Source organism: Paramormyrops kingsleyae, chromosome 12, assembly GCF_048594095.1.
Source record: "Paramormyrops kingsleyae isolate MSU_618 chromosome 12, PKINGS_0.4, whole genome shotgun sequence".
Taxonomy (NCBI): domain Eukaryota; kingdom Metazoa; phylum Chordata; class Actinopteri; order Osteoglossiformes; family Mormyridae; genus Paramormyrops; species Paramormyrops kingsleyae.
Window position 1 is genome coordinate 32,007,012 of NC_132808.1, and position 19,806 is coordinate 32,026,817.

Consider the following 19,806-nt stretch of genomic DNA (forward strand, 5'->3'; position numbering starts at 1 on the left):
GGGACTTCAAAATGAGAACTTGTCTTTTTTCGTCAAAAATGTGGGTGTAGAGATGTAACATAATGGAATAACATGAAAATGATTCATTATTAGAGAAGTCAAACATGTTATCCCTCAAAGGAAGTAACTTCATCTACTACTTTAATAAATTAACCCTATTACTTTAACAATATCCGTGTTTTGTACAGTACTTCCACTTTTAGCATTTATCAGGTTGATAATTTTGAATAAATTACACGTGCACACAATTTATGTTGCGATTTTGAACTTTTATATGTTAGGTTTTTAAGAATATTTGTAAAAGAAAAACACAACATCCATGTTGCATTGTTGTCGTTTAATAAAGGCCTTGCAATAGTGCACAAAAGTTAAATGCAATCGGATGCAATTCATAAGCCGGGTGTGAAACACGCACCATCTACGCCCCGCATTGCTCCCGGACCCTTTACCATTAAAACGTCGCGTAGCGAATATAACTGGATTAATCTCATTGTCCCTCAATGCAAAGCGACGCCTTCGGCTCAGACAGCGGCTTCCCCTTCCGCCTGCCCGTGCTCCGGCTCCATAGGGCCGCGCTGCCGTCGTGATCCCCGTCCGGACGCCCTCATTCGCGGGTTGGCCTGTCATTCCGCCCGGGCCCCGCATTTCCCCGGTCCCGGCTGCGCTTTCCGCAGAAGCCCCCCCGCGGCTCGGCGCCCATGCTGCGAAGATGGCGGAGGACAGCAGCGCGGACGTGTTCAGGCCGCAGATGTACCTGTTCGGTGAGGAAAGCTGCGAAATGCGCTTTGCGATCCGCGAATTAGAGACGAAGGGCCGCGGCGTCGGTGCGCTTCTGCTTCACATCCCACCCCAGCATTATGGCTGAATAAGGAAAACGACACCATCACTCCTCCATGTTACTGATTACATGCTACATCCACATCTTTATATCCGTATCTGCGTGCAACCGATGACCGGCTGGGGAAATGAACATACATATTTACATCATTTAAACAGAAGAGCGTTTGAAAGCTAATCCAATATGCATTTATGGTGCACTATCCAACACCTCCAAAAGCTGTAGTAACATGAGATATTTTTCCTGTTATTAGTGTGTTATTAATATCAGGCGAATTATAATTGTAAAATGTAACGTCCATTTTTTTTTGGTTTCTCTTCAAAGTTCTTGTCCAGAGGTTCTTGGTTTGTTAGTTATATCGTATGACAGCTGAAAGATTTGATATTACCCCCTGTCGAGTACCAGGGTATTGTGGTAATTGGAGTCTCAGCAAAGGTGTATTTTATGGTATTAACAGAATGTGAGATTAAAAACATGTCGAATTCTTTACATTTCAGTTTTCAGTATTTTTACAAACCATGTCTTGCTTCGGAATTTCTGAAATTCTAGTCCCCGTGTTGGCGCATCGTGAACTGAAGAGATGTATAATAATTGCTAGGCTACGTGGTTCTGGTCTCATTGCTGCTTTGCTCAGGTTGCGAGTTGAAGTCAGACAAGAAGGAGTACAAGATCGAAGCGGACGACGATGACGAGACTGAGCACCAGCTGTCACTCAAAACGGTGGGGCTGAAGTTACTGGGTAACTGCCACAGGGTCCCTGTCACTGTTTTTGCCTTAATAATACGCTCGTCGGATGTGTGTTTCTTTCCCTTGTGCACTGGGGTCCGTAGTGGGCGTTTTGTAGTGCACGCGATTCTCTGTGCAGGATCTGTAGTCCTTGATGTCAGTATGTCTAAAGTCCAACCTTAGCAGATTGCTTTTGTATTGTTTTTTTGTGATAAATTAGTTTGACGGTTATTAAAATTGCCACTCTCACACTGCGTGTCCTTTGTTAGTGGGGTTATCCTCCACGTGGCCTGATCGACAGTGACACCCACTCAGCTGGTGCTGATGTCAGGACTCTCTCTGTGTGCTTGAGGCCTGCAGGTATGTCTGGGAGCACAAGCGGAGGATCGCTTCAACATGGTGGAGATGGAGGGTATGACCTTCGATGGAAAAATGAGCAAAGTGCAGCTGGCTGTCCTGAAGCCGTCCGTACTTCCTTCTGTGAGTGCTAGCCACCAAATCCCAGCTAAAACCATACAGCTCCGTCACATTCGAGGGCACTCAGAGGAACCCTGCCCAGCCTGGAACGTCCAGCTGATCACCTTCTAGATCTTTCCCATGGTGAACTGAAAGCACCTCTGAATGTCACCCATGTTGCATTCTGTGTGTCTGCTATGATTGGAAGATTGAGCTCTGTGACTGTAAAAAGAGCTTTAAATTCATTTAACCACAAAATGCATACTACTGAAAGGTTGGTGCCCCACCCTGGATTATTCCCCGCCTTGTGCTGTAGCCTTTGGGATAGATTCCGGACCCCTGTGACCCTGAAACTGGGTATAGAAGGTGGATGGATGGTAAAATGTGTAAATGTTAGCAGCACTGACCTTAAGCCGGTGCTGCATGATGCTGAACATTATTTTGCTTTCGATTGTTTCATGTTTGAGGAACTAGATATATGAGAAACTTACTGCAGTATCTTGAGCAGTTAATGGAAGTGTGGGGAGAGGGAAAACCTGTTGTGGAGGATCGTAATTTGGTGGATTGGGAGGAGTCAATTGTTGTATGGAAAGGTTGATGGTGGTTGACCTGTGTCACCATGGTAACCAGCCGGACCACCACCTGACTACGTTGTCTTTTTTTAATTGGCGTGGCAGCGGAGATGGCCGACTGTAAGCCCGCTTTAATTTCTGATGGCGTCAGTGATTCAGATTGCACGGTGGGGGGGGGCGGGGGGGGGGGGAGTGTTTTCCCCCATGATGGGGCATAAAAATATAGTAATTATCTTTTTAATAAACTGCAGACTGGCATGAAATTGGATATGGCCTTAAGTTGCATGCGTTCATTATTCCACGCACTGTGTGTTAAACAAAGGCTAGGAGTGTTCAGGGTGAAATGGTTAATTGAGCGTTAAATTGTAAGAAACTTCAAAAATGCTGTCACTCCTTGTTAGGTGTTTGTTGGTATTTTTCATGTCTGTCTGTTTGGAGGTTATCTTGGTCTCCCATGATGCATATAAGGCTGAGTTCTGGGTGCTTGGCTGTCCCATCCATCCATCCATCCATCCACCCACCCACCTACCTGGTTCAGTTTTCTGTGTGTGTGGTTGGTTGGCCTTCAGACGTCCGGATGGTTCCGCAGCTCCAGGTGGAAGCTGTGGGCGACTTGCTGCTGCGATTTCGCGCCATCGATCACACCCTTCAAACTGCCCTGAGCTAATGCGAGTCTCCCCTTCTCCCCCTGCGAACGTTCAGCTGAATTTGGGGGGGTTCGAGGTCACACCCCCCGTCACATTTCGGCTCAAGTCTGGCCCCGGGCCCGTCTACATCAGCGGCCAGCACTTTGTCAGTAAGTTAATGTTATTTTGCTAGTTCTGTTTAATCTCTCAGGATGCATACGTCCTTTCTGGCACGTTATCAGTTTAGCCCCATGTCCCGTGCTGCAGTATGATACCCAGTGTCATAGCTGGTCCCATTTTCAAGTAATATTTAAAATAAAAAGAATAAGAAAAAACCTTATGTATGTGTATCAGGTTTTACTGGCTAAGAAGGTTTTGCATTGTTTGCTCGTGTTGCTTTCAGGAAGTAGCACTAAAGCATAATTTCTCACCATGTCTCTGTTAACTTCAAGAAGTGTTTCAGCCCAGAAATGGCTGCATTAAAGCCAAATGAAGGGGAGTTGGTGGCATGAGACTGAGTAACGCTCCCAACCCCAAGACGTTCCTCATTTGCATGTTTATTACGGCATAAATCCCAACTGCCTTTGTCCTCCTGGGCGCTGGTGGTGGGATGCGTGTGATTTAATTCTTTTCATTTGAAATGTAAGGTGTAAAGGAATCTGATGATGAAGAGGACGAGGATGAAGAGGAGGAAGAAAATAACACGTCGCCTATGAAGAGGCCTTCAAGTTCGGGAAAGGTTCCCATGCCGGTAAGGCCTCACGTCCTGGTCAGTGAAACCGTGCGGAACCACGTGACCACAGTCATTGTACCCTCAGTTCCGTTATTAATGTGGCACCACTGCTGTTGCAGTTGTACCATCCAGTTTTCAAATGTGTTTTTTTTTTATTTTTTTATTTTTTAATTTGTTCTGGCACAATAAGGCAAAGCTAAGTAGTCCCATGTGACAGGAGATAAACTGCTTGTCTGCTCACATAAGTGCCCGTTTCCTCAGTGTCTGTGATTTAATAGCCACGTTCAACATGCTTTTTGGCGCTGTAATCTTTCTGCTGCGTTTCCTGCTAAGCCTGCTATAGCAACCATGTTGGTGAGGGATCAGTGTAAACCTTAACCAAGCTGTGTGATTCATCCCTCTGCAGAAAAAAATAAAGCTGGACGACGATGAAGATGAAGATGACGATGATGATGATGATGATGAAGATGATGATGAGTACGGCTTTTGATAAATGTTAAGACTGTTCTGATGGTTGGATGAATGGATACTTTACATGCGTGTACATTTACTGTGCTGTACATTCATGAGGGCTGGGGGCTGAAAATCTCAGCAAATGGAAAAATTTACAAGTAATACTTGTATTAAAAATGCAAAATTAACAGTAACGTTTAAGTTACTGCAAGAAATGTGAGATTTCATGGTCATATCTAACATGAGTGAGGCTGGTTGCCAAGACAACGATGTGTTGTGCACCCAAGCCAAGATGAGTAAATCCCATAGTTTTTCGGTTTTTTTCTTTATAGAAATAACTAAAGATATAGCATGCTCTTAACAAATATCATAACACTATTTATATATGATTTTCCGTAATGTTTATATAGCTATTTTTGGCTTATGTGTCATCGAGTTTATGTTTTGGCTTCAACAATAATCCCAGCTAACTGTTGGCGACCAACTTCCAAATAACCAAAACCGTCAATGTCAAATTCACAGATCTGGAGGCGTGATAGTCCATGCATTTTAGGTTTTGCTCTTCAAACTCCGGAAGGTCATTTAATTCTTAAAAATGACATGAACTCTTCCTCAGCGATGACGACGATGACGATGATGAAGAGGATGAGATACCTCAGAAAAAGTTGAAAAATACATCAGTTAAAACTCCAAATACGGTAATTGTTGTATTTGTCTGTGCTCATCTTTACTCGCAATACTTCAGTGGAAGGCTGTGCGTGTGTGTGTGTATGTGTGTGTATGTATGTGTGTGTGTGTGTGTGTGTGTGCGTGTGTGTGTGTCTGTGTGCGTGTGTGTATGTGTGTGTATGTGTGTCTGTATGTGTGCGTATGTGTGCGTCTGTGTGTGTCTGTGTGCGTGTGTGTGTCTGTCTGTGTGCGTGTGTGTCTGTCTGTGTGCGTCTGTGTGCGTCTGTGTGCATGTGTGTGCGTGTCTGTGTGCGTATGTGTCTGTCTGTGTGCGTATGTGTCTGTCTGTGTGCGTATGTGTGTGTCTGTGTGTGTCTGTATTTGTGTGTGTCTGTATTTGTGTGTGTCTGTATATGTGTGTGTCTGTATATGTGTGTACGTGTGTGTGTGTGTCTGTGCGTGCGTGTGTGTGTGTGCGTGTGTATGTGTATGTCTGTGTGTGTATGTGTGTCTGCGTGCGTATGTGTGTGCGTGTGCGTGCGTGTGTGTGTATGTGTGTGTCTGCGTGTGTGTATGTGTGTGTCTGCATGCGTGTGTGCGTGTGCGCGTCTGTATATGTGTGTGTGTGTGTGTGTGTGTGCGTCTCATTAGTGTTTCATTGTAGTTTCATTATATTGTTGTAGACATTAAGTGTACTTGCTTCTCCTTTGACAGCCACTAGGTGTCAGGGTTTAACTAAAAAATATCTTTCTGAATGAAAGTGATGCCACGCAGGTTTTGAAGGCGATTGGCAGAAACGGTTGCTGGCATGTTGTTGATCCCCCCCATGTTGTTGATATTTTATGTATGTTTTTTTTTTTTTTTTTCTTTCCAAGAGGTGTGACTTCATATTGAACTTGCAGCGGCCTGAGTTAATCCCCAAAACTATTCACGCAAAGCCATTTCTAAATCAGCCCCCTTATTGTAGTACATGCACAAGTTTCACTGTTTTCATGGTATTTCAAAAGCGGCTTGTGTTTTTCCATTTTCCGCTGTGGCACCCACCTGGTTTCTTATGGCTAAAACACAGGGTCCCAGGTGTAATGACTGTTTCTTCTCTGTAATCTGGCTGCTTGCTGTCGTACCGGCTCTGCAGCAGGACCAGAAGTATGTCCCAGCAGTCAGTAAATGCTCTTCAGGCACGGAGTGTAGAAAAAGCACCTCACCCCGCCTCCGTCCCCCTTAAGCTCTCACACCCTCGTTTCGTTCCCCGTTCTCTGCCAGAGAGGTTTCGGCCAGCACCTGTGTCTGTGCGTGCGTGCGTGCGTGTGTGTGTGTGTGTGTGTGTGCTGGAGAGGTGTACTGTGTGTGTGTGTGTGTGTGTGTGTGTGTGTGTGTGTGTGTGTGTGTGTGCTGGAGAGGTGTACTGTGTGTGTGTGCGTGCGTGTGTGTGTGTGTGTGTGCTGGAGAGGTGTACTGTGTGTGTGTGTGTGTGTGTGTGCTGGAGAGGTGTACTGTGTGTGTGCTCAAGACTCGGACTATGCTGACTGCATCCATGCTGGAAATGCGCCAGGCGGAGATCACAGTTGGGCTCTGGGCTTGGGGCTCTGGGCATACCTGCCTGTTTTATTGTTGATTCTCGCTTAGGGGAGAAATAACAGCTGAGTATTTGTGTCATGTGTTGATTTATTCTTTAGTCTCGTCCCCCATCCCCCATCCCACTCCCCCGTCCGCCCTCTCTGGTCTCCATCTTCTGACCTTGCTGATCTTACCACTCCACCATTGTTCCTGGAGCCCTGGGGCTTCAAGCAGTTCTGAAGCGAGTCCACAAGTCAATGCCAGTCAGTCATTTTAGAAATTTTACGATTTTTCTGTAGTCGGGGAGAGCCAGCTACATATATGTATATATAATATACATTTTTTTTGGGGGGGGGGAATATTTGCAAATCAGTATGCATTCAGTGTGGAGTAGATTGTCATCTGCTTCAGTTCCTGTATCTACAACTGAAAATTTGAAGCATGCTTTATGTAACTTTGTGATACACACACACACACACACACACACACACACACACACGCGCATACATACATACATACATACACACACACACACACACACCCCAGATCGATTTACAGACACAGGGAGCTCCAGTGAAATGGGGCACAGTGATATTTTACCACCCCCAGAACCAGCCATGGAAGATTTCTAGAGCATGGTTGTTATTTGGGTTCTTCAGTGAGGCCGCCAGTGGAAGCAGCCTGAATCTCTCCCGCTTGTATGTTATTTTGGGTTCTCCAGTGAGGCCGCCAGTGGAAGCAGCCTGAATCTCTCCCGCTTGTATGTTATTTTGGGTTCTCCAGTGAGGCCGCCAGTGGAAGCAGCCTGAATCTCTCCCGCTTGTATGTTATTTTGGGTTCTCCAGTGAGGCCGCCAGTGGAAGCAGCCTGAATCTCTCCCGCTTGTATGTTATTTTGGGTTCTCCAGTGAGGCCGCCAGTGGAAGCAGCCTGAATCTCTCCCGCTTGTATGTTATTTTGGGTTCTCCAGTGAGGCCGCCAGTGGAAGCAGCCTGAATCTCTCCCGCTTGTATGTTATTTTGGGTTCTCCAGTGAGGCCGCCAGTGGAAGCAGCCTGAATCTCTCCTGCTTGTACCTCACAGGGTGCAGAGGCCCAGGGTAAGAAAGCCAAGGCTGCATCGAAGCCCAATGGCTCCCCGGACAGGTCTGCTGGCCCAGCAGGGAAGCCGCAAGCTAAGGTAGGCCGGTCACTGCCTGCTGCACTGGTGCCAGTGCCAAACTCACCCGCTTTGCTTCCACTGGCCAGCAGGGGGCAGATTTTCAGATCACTATCTTCCTTATAGGGTGCATTTCCACTGCACCAGGTACTGTGCTACTGATGTAGTACTTTCAATAGTCAAAAAAGTAATAGTCAACTAGCAGAAGCAAAAGTTTCAAACTCAGAAAACGACGATTAAAAAAGTAATGCATGCGTGGAGAAATGAGGAGACACAAGCTTTGATTGCTGTCTGGTTGGAAGAATCAGAAGATCTGGATGGCATGACAGGAAATAAAAAAAAAAAAGTATTTGCTATAATGTACTACGGCTGGGTGATATTGGGGAAGAATTTAGAATTTTGCGAAGTGATTTTGTTGTAATAAGTATTGGGATATTTATAAAGCAAAAAAAACAGAGTAGGTAAAATTAATTTCTCACAACCCGTCAGTGATTCAAATTGCAAGGATGAAAATGATCATGATGGATGCAGAGAGCGCATGAAGAGTTCATGCCGAAGTAGTAAATGATTTATTTCAAACTCTTGATAATCTTGAAAAGGAACAATCATTAACATTTCCTATGACAAACTAAAAACTTTTACCGAAAATTAAACCCTGCATGCTGTAATGTCTGTATAGTACGAAGGCATGAAAAAAAAGTCACGATTATTGCGATGTAAGAATTACGTGTGCATAACATGCGACGTTGGTATTAATATCGCACATCACCAAGCCTTATAATATACTATGGTCATCTTTCAAATTCAGTACAAATACCCCGCCTCTCATTGTGATGTCATTCAGCACCGGTACCAGTTTTTATGCCAATGGAATCACTCAAGATGATGAAGGGTGACCAGCTTTTTCCTTAGCCGATTATTAAAATGATCATCTTGTTTTCTGCTCTGAAACTTTTCCCGGCAAAACATCTGTCTGGCGTTACAGACTTCTGAAACTTGACACGCTACAAGAGAATCCCATTAACGTCAATATTAACATCAAAGTTTCTGCTCAGTCATTATTATACATGGGGGAGGGGGTGGATATATCTGTCACATGGTCAGTGGGTTGCCCCCTTGGGACACAGCTTTCGAGCTGAGTTTTCGTTGTGGGATTAGGCTCAGAGAATAACCACACAAGAGAGGTTCATAATCTGTAGTCGTGTAGCCGCAATTTCGTTATTAACCTAATGGTCATGTCATCATGTAATTTCAATAAAAGTATCCGTATGCATTATTTTTTGAGGTGTTATAATAGATTGGAAGGTGAAGCTACTCCGCTTATACGTGTTAATCCATAGCCATGGTGATACCTTGTTGACGTCTAAAATGCTAAACTTGACATTAGCATTTTGTTTTTCTTTCTGTCTTCATTGATTAGCCTTTGTCAAATACGTATATATCTTGTGTCAGGTTTTTGGGTCAAGAACAAGGTGCAGTGTTTCACGTTCATTCCAGTGACACCCACTCCCAGCTAATTGCAGTGCTAAGTTGATGCAAGGTTGATATTTTGGTGGTTTTTTTTTTCCCCTCCTTGTTCTTTGATCTTCCCTGTTTCTTTGTACCATTTAGCATTCGCTAAAATCCGCGAACGTAGCAGTTTAGAAAACGAATGCAGCTGGTCTGGTTTCCACAGTCGAAAACCGTTCTCCTTCGGGATCCTCCGTTACTCAGAAACGGCAGCACTGGTAGGCTTTCGCTTTGGGGGGGGGCGAGATTGGATGGGGGCCAAGGCGGGGGCCGGAGCGAGACGGGACTGGGATCCAGAGGGCCAGAATGAGCGGCGAGAGCTCAGATGTTAGCAGTGGTCATTCCTGCACCAGCAGCCGTAAATCACAATCATCGCCCTCGTTAGTGCTCTGGAAACTCTCTGGCTTTTATGGGGGGTGCTAAGGCATCGGCGTGGCCCCTGTTTCATTGGGGCTCGCTGTGTCTCAAGTGGGTTAAATTGAGCATGCGTCCAGTTTTATGGTGGCTTTTCGTTTGTCAGACATTGGGGGGGTCCTGTCCTCTTTTGTTGCCTTTAAGATGGGGGGGGGGGTTTAAATGTTAAATTCCTCTGGGTTTATCTGATTCTCCACAGAAAGACTGTCTGCAGTTTCTGCATCTGGATTATTCACACCAGTAGGAAGCGCATTTTGCATTCACGGTTTTTACTTATTTTAACCCAAAATTGACAAATACAGTCTGTCTGGGTGAAGGGTGGTGGGTAATTGGTTGAGAGAAGGATATATGGATCCTGTTCTGGATTTCAGTACTATTTTTCTCAGGTTTACAAGTGCATTCCCACAATGCAGTTCAGCCTTGAAAGTTGTTGACAGTCTGAATAATCTGCGCCTTTCCTTAACCAGAAGGCACACTGTTCACGGCTTGAGGTTCCTGGAGATGCAGTATGTTTTTCACCCCTGTCCACTGACACCGATGGTAGGAAACATACCCTTTAAATTGGAATCCATAAATTCGATTCTGTAGCCAGCAATTAGCTGATGACCATTCAGGTGAAATGGGAACCACCTACAGTGCCCCCTCCCCGTGCCCCTAAACAAACACCTGACCGCTGCGACCTCCACTCTGGCCTGGCCCTGAACCGCTGACCTCCTCCCCCTGCATTTCTGGCCAGTCCCTTTGATTGTGGCTCACTCCCAGCGGCCTCCCTGAATTCCCACAGTCCTGCTCTTCCCTACGAGAGAGTAATCAGCTGGTGCTGTGTGCCCTGGAGCTGCTCAGAGGGGATTAATTGAGAGGAGAACTGAATCCCATCCCCTGCTCCCCAACAAAGGTGTTTACTGCCACTCAAACTGCACATTTGTGCGGGGCCCCTGAGGTTTGGGAGCCCCCTTTTGGGCAAAAACAGTTATTACACTGGGGGTGGGGTTCCCCAAAGTGACTTTTTGAGTGGAGTCCCAGAAATAACCTCCACCTGTCACCACCTGGGCTGAAGCTTGAGTCCTATTCTGGACCTGTGTGTGTAAACAAGACTTAGAGGTGAAAATTTTATTAATATTCAGTTATGTAATTACTTCCGTTGCTGTTTAATCATCATTCCACTGAGTGCAGGGGAATGGGTGCAATTAAAATGCAGCTGGTACCTTGTAATTAAAACCAGGTCGTCTCTTTCAGAAATCTGAATTGTACTCCTGCAGATTTAAAATCGTTTATTTTTAATAAGTTTATTTTTCCACCTGGACCTTTCTTGCTGAGCTGCTTAACCGTAGCGAGCTTATGTCCCATGAAGTAGCTTGTGGAGCCCCCCCCCCCCCCCCCCGAGAGATGCATCCACTGTGCACCTACCCAAGCTGAGGGCAGACCGAGGGGGTAGCGAGTTGTGTTGCTACAGTGGAGGCATCTTTAATCAGCGTCTGGCAGTTTTATACAAATCTGCAACTACAAAAAAAAAAAATGCCGAAACTCTCGTATTTTGTTTGGTTACTGATGGTTAAGGTTAGGGCTGGGTAGCGGTTAAAGTTTTCACTGTTGGGATTTGCCCATAGAAATGAATGGACGGTCCCCACAAAGATACGAGTACAGTGCGTGTGTGTGAGTGTGTCTGCAGCTGTCCATCTTTAACAAACACGCGGGACAGGCACCTGTGAAGGGGCTGTGACTGTGTTTGTGCTTCTGTGTCGTCTCCCTCTAATTTGTCATTTGCACCATCAACGTCTTTCTTTTTTTTCCTGCTCAAAGCAACAGTCACGTTTTTTTTTTTTGTTTTTTTTTTATAAGCGGCATCTTTCAAACATCTGCGTTCTCTTAAATCTCTTAAACCCGCATTGTTAGCGGTCTGATGTAATGTTTTCTTTCTGACTGACACTACCTTAGACCTCCTGTCACAGTTAGTCAGTGAGCTTGATGCTGTAAACATTCAGACGTTAATATGCCCGTCAGATTTACGTTTATATGATGCAGTTATGTAACTGAGACATTATTACTTATGAAATCAGCTTGACTTGCATGGTTGGCCACTAACTGAGAAATCGGTTGATTTGGGGCCCAGTAGGAACCCTGGCAGATTCGGGCTCAGAATTTCTGCTTCCCACACAGTAGCTATCTCGTCTTTGAAGGCCATTTTAAAAGCAGTATCGTCCTGAGTTTGCAGCGGCTCCTTCTGTACTATGGTTGGTCATAGGGGGTTAAACCCTTTTTGTAGTTGGCCAATTCGGTCCCGCCCAGTTAAAAGGGCCTTTCGGGCTGGCTGTGGAACCCTGCAATCATGGCAGATTACAAGCTGGCCTTCAAGTACAAACAGTTGTGTGTTAGCACCCGTGTGTGTGACTGTGTATGTTTTGTGTCTGTCTTGGCCCCGTGACCCAAGATGTCTTCGCCTCGGGGTGCAGGCCGACGTCTGATGCAACTCGCGGCAATGTTAAAACGTTAGAAAAACATCGTGGCTGCGTTTCTGTGGGCACTGAGTTACTGAAAGTTCCACAAGAGGCATCGACGTAAGGAACGTGGCAAACATCTGCGATCGGTAGGCCGAGATTACCCAGCATGCACTCTGTTGACATTCTCATTTGCCGAGCTTGTTTGAAGCAGATGGTCTCTTGCCTCATTCCCTCCTAACCTCGGCCTGTGCTGAGCTTTTCCCCTTCAAAGATCCAGGTGTCCCTTTGCTCTGGCACTCGGCGGAAAGCTGAGGACCGCCTCTGAAGCTGGGAATAATAAAATGATCATTTGTGCCTTGACGCTTTTGTTAAAGGAGGTGTAATTGGGGGAGAAATTGATGCCCCCTGGTTTAATCCCTCGCCAGCTGTTTACTCAGGGCTGATTGGAGCACCTGGAGTAAGCAGGCAAAAGGAACTTAGAGGAGAGCCGCTTAACGTCTAGAAGATGAATATCGGACCTTATTTTGTTGGGCAGTTGCAGCTGTTGCTTTGGTAACGTTTATGGAGGTGTTTTTAACTCAGAATTCCTACTTTGTTAAGCCAAAAGTCGGGAAAACAATGTGCTGGAGATGTGTGCTTTGCTGGTAATGAGTAACTCATCAGCTCATATTCCTTGGCTGCACATTACTGTCATGGGGTTTTGGGGGTGCTGTGTCTGGATGGTATTTTGAATCTTCTGGTCCATGTTCTTCTCATTACCTGAAACTGATCTGTGGGCCATTATTTCAGGATGCCATGATCGTCTCGGGGCTTCTTGACCCTCAGCATTGGGCTGACGGTTTCACTTGAATTCCCTCCTCTACTGTGGCTCTGATTCAGTGTTTGATGGCTTTTAATTCTGGGCCTGTTACTTCCTCCTTTGGGCAAAGGCTAACATTCTTCTCCAAAGCTGCCCAGTTTGTTTAAGAAGAGTCTCTCCTCTGCTGAATTCCTATGCTCTTCATCTGGATGTTAGAAAGCCAGCATAACCAGTATAAGCTGCACATTCCCTGGACAGCATGGTGGAGTTGGTACAGAGTTCTGTATCTTAGTCCGGGTTTTCTTTAGGTTACATCAAAGCAGCCTTGTCATCCGTAAGGTAGAAGGTATATTTCCGCTTGACCTTTTGAGCTGTTCTTCATGGTTTGTGCATATTTAATATTATTTCAGGTCTTGTGTTTCCCCTATTTGTGAATCTTCCCTTAATAAATATGTGCAAATCTCTCACTATTAGAGTTGGATGTCTCAAGACCACTTTCACGTTATATGTGCAAAATTAGTGTAGCGCTAGTTAAACGTTAGATCCAGCATCACAGGCTATAAGATGCTGCAATCTTTAGTTTTCCTGAAGTGCAATCAACCACTATTTTAAAATGTGAGCTGTTTTCTCTCTCCCTCCTCTCTGAAAATATGCCTATTAATAGTGATGCTCTCTCTCTCAAGATGTCAGAATCTTTTAGGCACTTGTCCTTATTCCTATTAATGCACAGTTTGATGTGCAGTTTGTATTGGTATGTAGTATTTGTTGTTTGCATTTGAGTCATGTGATGTGTACATGTCTTTATATTGTTATATTGTTGGAGACTAAGGGGGGATATGATTCAGGTCTATAAGATTCTAACGGGTCTGGATGCTGTTCAGCCAAATGACTATTTCAATATTAGTCTAAATACTAGAACTCGTGGCCATAAGTGGAAATTAGCGGGAGAACATTTTAAAACAAATTTGAGGAAGCACTTCTTTACACAGCGTGTAGTCAGAGTATGGAATAGTCTTCCTGCTATTGTAGTGGAAGCTAAAACCATGGGTTCCTTTAAATCAGAGCTAGATAAGATTTTAACAACTCTGAGATATTAGCTAAGTTCTCCCCAAACGAGCTTGATGGGCCGAATGGCCTCCTCTCGTTTGTAAATTTCTTATGTTCTTATGTTCTTATGTTCTTATGTTTGATTACAGTATTTAACTTAAAATGTCGTTGTTTGACTAAATAAATGTGACCATTGACTTTCAAATAACATCTGCATATCACGTTGTGTTGACTTAACAGGCCTAATCCATTTCAGGGAAGTTGATATCATACAGTGTCATTTGGCTAGTTCTACTACAATGGGACATGATTCAATTTCAAGTTTATAATTGTGTATCTTCAATTTGATGTTAGTTTCATCTACAGATTAAGTATAATTGAAATCAGTTACATATTTCCCATTCTTTAAACAGTTGCTGGAGGTGTTAGCTGTTTTGTCAGATGACTTTGGGACCAGTCAGTACCCGTCATGTCAGTGCTCAACAGCACACAAAAGTTAAGGGAGTCTTTTATTTTCGGTCTTGGTCTCGTCTCGACTTTGTCTTGGTCTTGACTCGGTCTGTCTTGGTCTTGATACCCTCTGGTCTTGGTAGTGTCTTGGTCTTGGCTTAGGCGGTCTTGACTACAAGTCTACTCACTATTTGGTTGATCACCTGCATTACATCATGCAACATTGCATGTTAAACGTGTGATACGTAAAAACGGAATCTTACAGAAAGACTCTGGTTCCTGCTTTCAGAGCCCCAAAGGAGGTAAAGAGAATCCGGCAGGAGGGACACCAAAAACGCCTTCTGTGAGCGACGTGAAAAACAAACTGACCACCGATGTCAAAGAAGTAAAGAAAACCTCGTCGACTTCTTCATTATGAGAGACCCTTTCTTAAATGTGGAAATTAAATTGGGTGCAAACAGCAGAATAGAAATCATTCAGAAATATTAGATTCATTTATTAGGTCGAGCACCAAGGGTATTTAATTTAATATTTCTTTTGAATTTATTAGATTTTATTGCATTGTTAAATACTGCACACACTATCAATTTTTTACGAATATGTATTTTAATATTTAAACTATCCCAAATGCACTTCTGAATCTGACTAGGAAGATTTAGAATGTGTCTTGTAATTGACGTTTAGTGTTATATACGAGGCGGAGAGTAAAGCAATACGGTACATTTCGTGAAGTGAAATGTACTGGCTCTGTCATTTACTTTTGTTCAAGGTAACCAACAAATATTTTGTAGTTAACTTTTGTAGTCTAAGGCAATGGACAGGGACTTAATTACCAGTTGTTACGATCCCTTTCACTGCTGCTGATGAACTTCTCTTGTTAGGCGTGACTCTGTGCTTATGGGTGATTCTTTCTCCGCCGCCAGGGGAAGCCTCTCCCAAAGACTGAGCAGAAATTTGAGAATTTTGCCCGGAGCTGTTTTAAGATCTCAGATAAAAATGTAAGTCTCTCTTCGTACTTTATGACTTCAGGAGGAACATGTACTCTCACCGATCTCCATCAAAGCCAGGCCTGGTTGATTTTATGTCCTTGTAGATATTTTGTTTGCAATGCAGCTGCTGTATAATATGTTCTTTGACATGAAACATAGACATGAAGGGCCTGTGCTTTGGGGGATGTTGAAGATTCGTGTTCATCTTGTTGATTCTGTAATTATTTTTGAATAAAATTACCATTGACATCCTTCAGAAAGGTTTGGAAGAAAACTTCTTGTGAAATAGTCATGAATTCACTCTACATAATTCACTCTATACACACACATATATAATATTTACATACATACTGTCTGTCTTAGTGATTTACTAGCCATTTTAACAAGGGTGTCTTTTGTAGTCTAATAAAATTACTTGTGCTGGTATGCAGACCGTACCAGGATCTCGCTGTAGTTCAAGGTCATTTGTGAAGTCTGTGAGGTTTCAGATAGTCCACCCCCTGGGACAAACGTACCCCCCCTCCAACAGGAACCTTTGATCTGTGAAGATTTATAAAGATTATTATAGGTATTACTGCTCGATGGAGTGTGGTGATGAATATTTTGAATTCTCTTCTGTAAAAGGTACAATGTCCTACCTACTCAGGGAGACATAAAATTACAAGTATGATTTCACTGGGAATAATTTCATTATGTAAAATATACATGAGAAGAGAGTTTTCTGAAGACCCAGAATTCTAGAAGATGGTGCAATTCAAAGGAATCATAGCTGACCAATTGCAAAAGTCACAAAGTTTCTAAGGGTTTTTTTTTTTTTTAATTAATTAGCTGTTTTAACCCCCCCCCCCCCCCCCCCCCTCAACAGTGCAGTGCAATTAACTGATGTGCAGGTGCCGTGTTCATTAACCGGGCAAGAGCGGCTGGTCACACTTAAGCGCGTCATGATTTGATTTTTTTCCCCACGCATTGTTTGCAAATGAAAACCACCTTGAAAGTAACACTTGAGCTGTTTTTTTTTGGTTACAATGTGCTGAACAGTCTTTGCTTTGGTTCAAACGCTAAGTTAAGATGTCACAGTTCTGTGGGTCATGCTGTTGGTATGCACCCCCAGCCCCGACCCCCTCCCATGTAATGTGTTCATTGTTTCCCCGCCAGTGTTTAGTAACACAATTTTTTTTGTTGTTGCGCACCTGAGTCATGCTTTACAACTATGCAGCTAGTCATTAAGATTGCTTTATAATTAGTCTCTCTCTCTTCCTCTTCCTGCTTCCCTCTCATGTAGGTAATCAAAGAACTTTGGACGTTTGTACAGACACTGAAGTCTGGGAAGAAATAATCAAACTATAGCCCTTCGAGTGAAGATGTAATGTCATCCTGTTTTTTGTTTTAATTTCTTTATCTTTTTTAGTGCCCCATGAGTCAGAAATAGACTGGTTAGTCACCTGTGAGATTAATAAGCCCCTTGACGTTCGGTTTATGTTGCATCTGATGGAAATTCTCTTCTCTGAAGTGTATTTGACAAGCAGTAAGCTAAGGATACTTTTTAAAAATATGAATTCCTGGTTTAACACGGTCCTGGTTTAAACTTTATACTGCCGATGGAGTGTTTGCATGTTTTTTTCAGTCATGATCAGCTTTATTTTAAACTGAGCATTCAGACTCACGAATTCAGGTTGAAGACTATTGCTGATAGTCCTTTGTGTTCGAGCTGTGTTTGAATTTCAGCAGTATGCCCTCTGTTAGCCGTTTTAAAATGCTTTTTGTGACTGACTGTCTACCATTTGTAACCCCGAGTTGGTCTTTGTTGCAGAGGCAGTTCAGCACCAGGCTCTGATGCATTTTGTGTACTTTTTGAGATTTTTGAGGGCAGTCGGTGGAACTCTGTTGCTTAATTTTTTGTCTCTTGTCCTTTCGAAATACATTTTTGCTTTTACTGTTTCACTTAAATGCGATACTGATAAGTTTGCTACTCTTTGCTATATTTTAAAATCATTTTTATGGTCCAATCCTGAAATTGAAATTTCTTAGAGCCTTTATGTTTCACTGATCGTTTTTTCCTGTCTATCTGACATTTCCTCCTTTTAGTTTATAGACAAAAGGTGTGTGAATAGCTGTAACAAAATGCTAAAACATTTTGAACATCGGTGAGCAGATTATCCTGATTTGAGTCCCGGAAGCCATCCACTCCTTTGTGACCCTTGAAAATTCATTGTTCAGATTACTGAAAAACTTGCTTCTCAGTGAAAATGGGTCTCCTTTGATTCTGGGGGCTGAAGCCTTAATTAAGATTGTAATTTTCATTTTAGATGAGGATTTTTTTTTTATTATTTCTTTTTAAGTATCTTAGTCCATTGACCTACAACAGTGTGTTTCAGTCATGGATATGGATATCACTGTATTACTGATATATGAACCATTATATTTTGTGTTGTTGATTGTGGGACAGAAAAGAAATCCATCCTTTTTTTTTTTAAGATCTCCGTTAAAATAAACGTAATAAAATGTATTTTCATCCTTGTTTTGTTTTCCTGCCTGTTGTGTTCTCTGCAAACAATAAGACACCCCTCACAAGATGGTAATGAAACCACAGACCCCCCCCAGCTTAAGAACGCCCGACTTGCAGACAACTCGCGCTCCCAAAGGACTACCATACAGCCTATTGTATAAAACATTTCACAATGGTTTATAATAATGAATGCAGAGTCTACTTTGTGACGCTCATGAAAACATTTGTGGCTTTAGCCGTTCATTAGCTCGAGGTACAGTACAGCAGGCAGTTACATTTTTATTGTTACTATATAGTTCTTATTACGTCCTGTGTTATTTTCCGACTTGCCTACAAGTTCGACTTAGAGAGATTTAGGCAACGGATCTTGTTTGTAACCTGGGGGACCTGCCTGTACTGCAGGGGTGGAGTCCTGAGTGAATATAGAGAATCTAACAAATAAATGCCCACAACTGAGGTGACCGGTCACAAACTCCCTTGAAGGTAGGATCTGTTTGTATATCCATTATACACCTCGCTTGCGACATAAATTAGCCCTCGTGTCTATGTATACGTCCGCAGAGCTGACATCAGGTATTTCCCACATCTATTTACTCGATGATGCAAATTAAACATTCGCCGTGTAATTTTAGGGTTCTGGATTCTCTAGTGATGCCACTTTCCAAATTGTAGGGGTAGCCTAGCTTGGCCGAGGGGATGTAGACAGTCTCAAGGAGCCTTGGGACGTATAATTTCGTTGTCATTTGAAGATGGGTGACAGTGCATTTGGTGCTACAACAACAAGCACGTGATTGTGAGAGAAGAGAGATTTTAATGGGATATGATACATACGGCTGTGTTAAGGAATCCCAGCAGTTCATTGGAGGAAAAAAATCGAGACTCATTCTCTTACCCAATCGTGAGAAATCAGGGGAGTGGTTTCTTCGTTCAAAACATGCTTCTGAATGTGGAGGAGGAGGAAATATTTATTTCTCAGCTTCTCGTTGCACACCTGTGAGAGTGGTGCTATGGGGTTAAGGTGATAAGTGGTAGTTATGAAAACACCATGTTAATACAGAGGACGCATGTAAAGAACTGAAACTGAGCTGCGAGTTAATTCTGCAGGTGTTGAATCGTCTTCAACACGGGAGGATTTGCTTCTGCTTAGAATTAACAAGATAATATGGAATCGGAAATGTCTAACTAACATACCGTAATGGTTCTGAAATTATGCATGTGTTGTATATTACGTACCCTGTGGTACCGATTTTACCAGTTGACACGAGCTAGAGGCAGATGAGGAATTTTTATTTCTACAGGAAAATTAAGTAATTCCCTAATACTCCTGACAATTTTTAAAGCTCAGTTTCATTAACTTACTAATTGGCCACTGGGTGGCAGTAATAATCAACTCATCTTGAAGAAAAGACTCTGGGATCAAGTTCTAGCAACCTGACGGTGTTGCCTAGCGTTTCAGTTGTCCCTTCGTGGCATTGTTGTAAAGTGAATAAGGCAACGCACTCTGACACGCTCTGTCCACGTGTAAGAAAAGCTCAGCGTTTAATCATTTATGATAATCTGATTTGTGACTTTTGAAACTGGGAGAGTCAAGCTTAGGGGTCAATGTTACATCCCAAGTGAAGCATCACCTCAGCTCTCCTATCCATCAGCCTGGGCTTTTGGGAGAATTATACAAGGAATCTAGAAAAAAAATGATTTTGTCAAAAAAAATAAAAAATTTTGTCAGTCATGATAACCGGCCTGTTTTTTTGGCAACCCCCCCCCCCCCCCTTCCATTTAGAACAGGGGTGGCCAGTCTTATACGCAAAGGGCCGCTGTGTGTGCAGGTTTTTCGGATAACCTGTAGGTCAGCTGTTCAAACCCAGGTG

General features: G+C 43.4%; 1 protein-coding gene across 4 annotated transcripts; it reads left to right on the forward strand.

Annotated features, from left to right (window-relative positions):
* The first annotated feature begins 557 nt into the window (after nt 1-557).
* On the forward strand, nt 558-17,950 carry npm1b (nucleophosmin 1b). Of its 4 annotated transcripts, none has more exons than XM_023841926.2 (11): nt 566-761; nt 1,473-1,577; nt 1,917-2,044; nt 3,295-3,388; nt 3,866-3,969; nt 4,358-4,428; nt 5,021-5,102; nt 7,712-7,807; nt 14,733-14,828; nt 15,367-15,441; nt 16,715-17,950. In XM_023841926.2, exons 1-11 carry the CDS (start codon nt 710-712, stop codon nt 16,766-16,768), a joined length of 957 nt encoding a protein of 318 aa, XP_023697694.1. In that variant the 5' UTR covers nt 566-709; the 3' UTR covers nt 16,769-17,950. The 4 variants fall into 4 exon arrangements, with proteins under 4 accessions (XP_023697696.1, XP_023697697.1, XP_023697694.1 ...); XM_023841927.2 differs by having other exon boundaries at nt 580-761; nt 1,473-1,558; nt 1,925-2,044; XM_023841928.2 differs by lacking the exon at nt 7,712-7,807 and having other exon boundaries at nt 558-761.
* The last annotated feature ends 1,856 nt before the right edge of the window (nt 17,951-19,806 follow it).

Coding starts and splice junctions, on each gene's coding strand:
- npm1b (XM_023841926.2), top strand. CDS start 710: ATGGCGGAGGACAGCAGCGCGGACGTGTTCAGGCCGCAGATGTACCTG. Junction 3,389..3,865: donor CAGCGGCCAGCACTTTGTCA/GTAAGTTAATGT, acceptor TTGAAATGTAAG/GTGTAAAGGAATCTGATGAT. Junction 3,970..4,357: donor CGGGAAAGGTTCCCATGCCG/GTAAGGCCTCAC, acceptor ATCCCTCTGCAG/AAAAAAATAAAGCTGGACGA.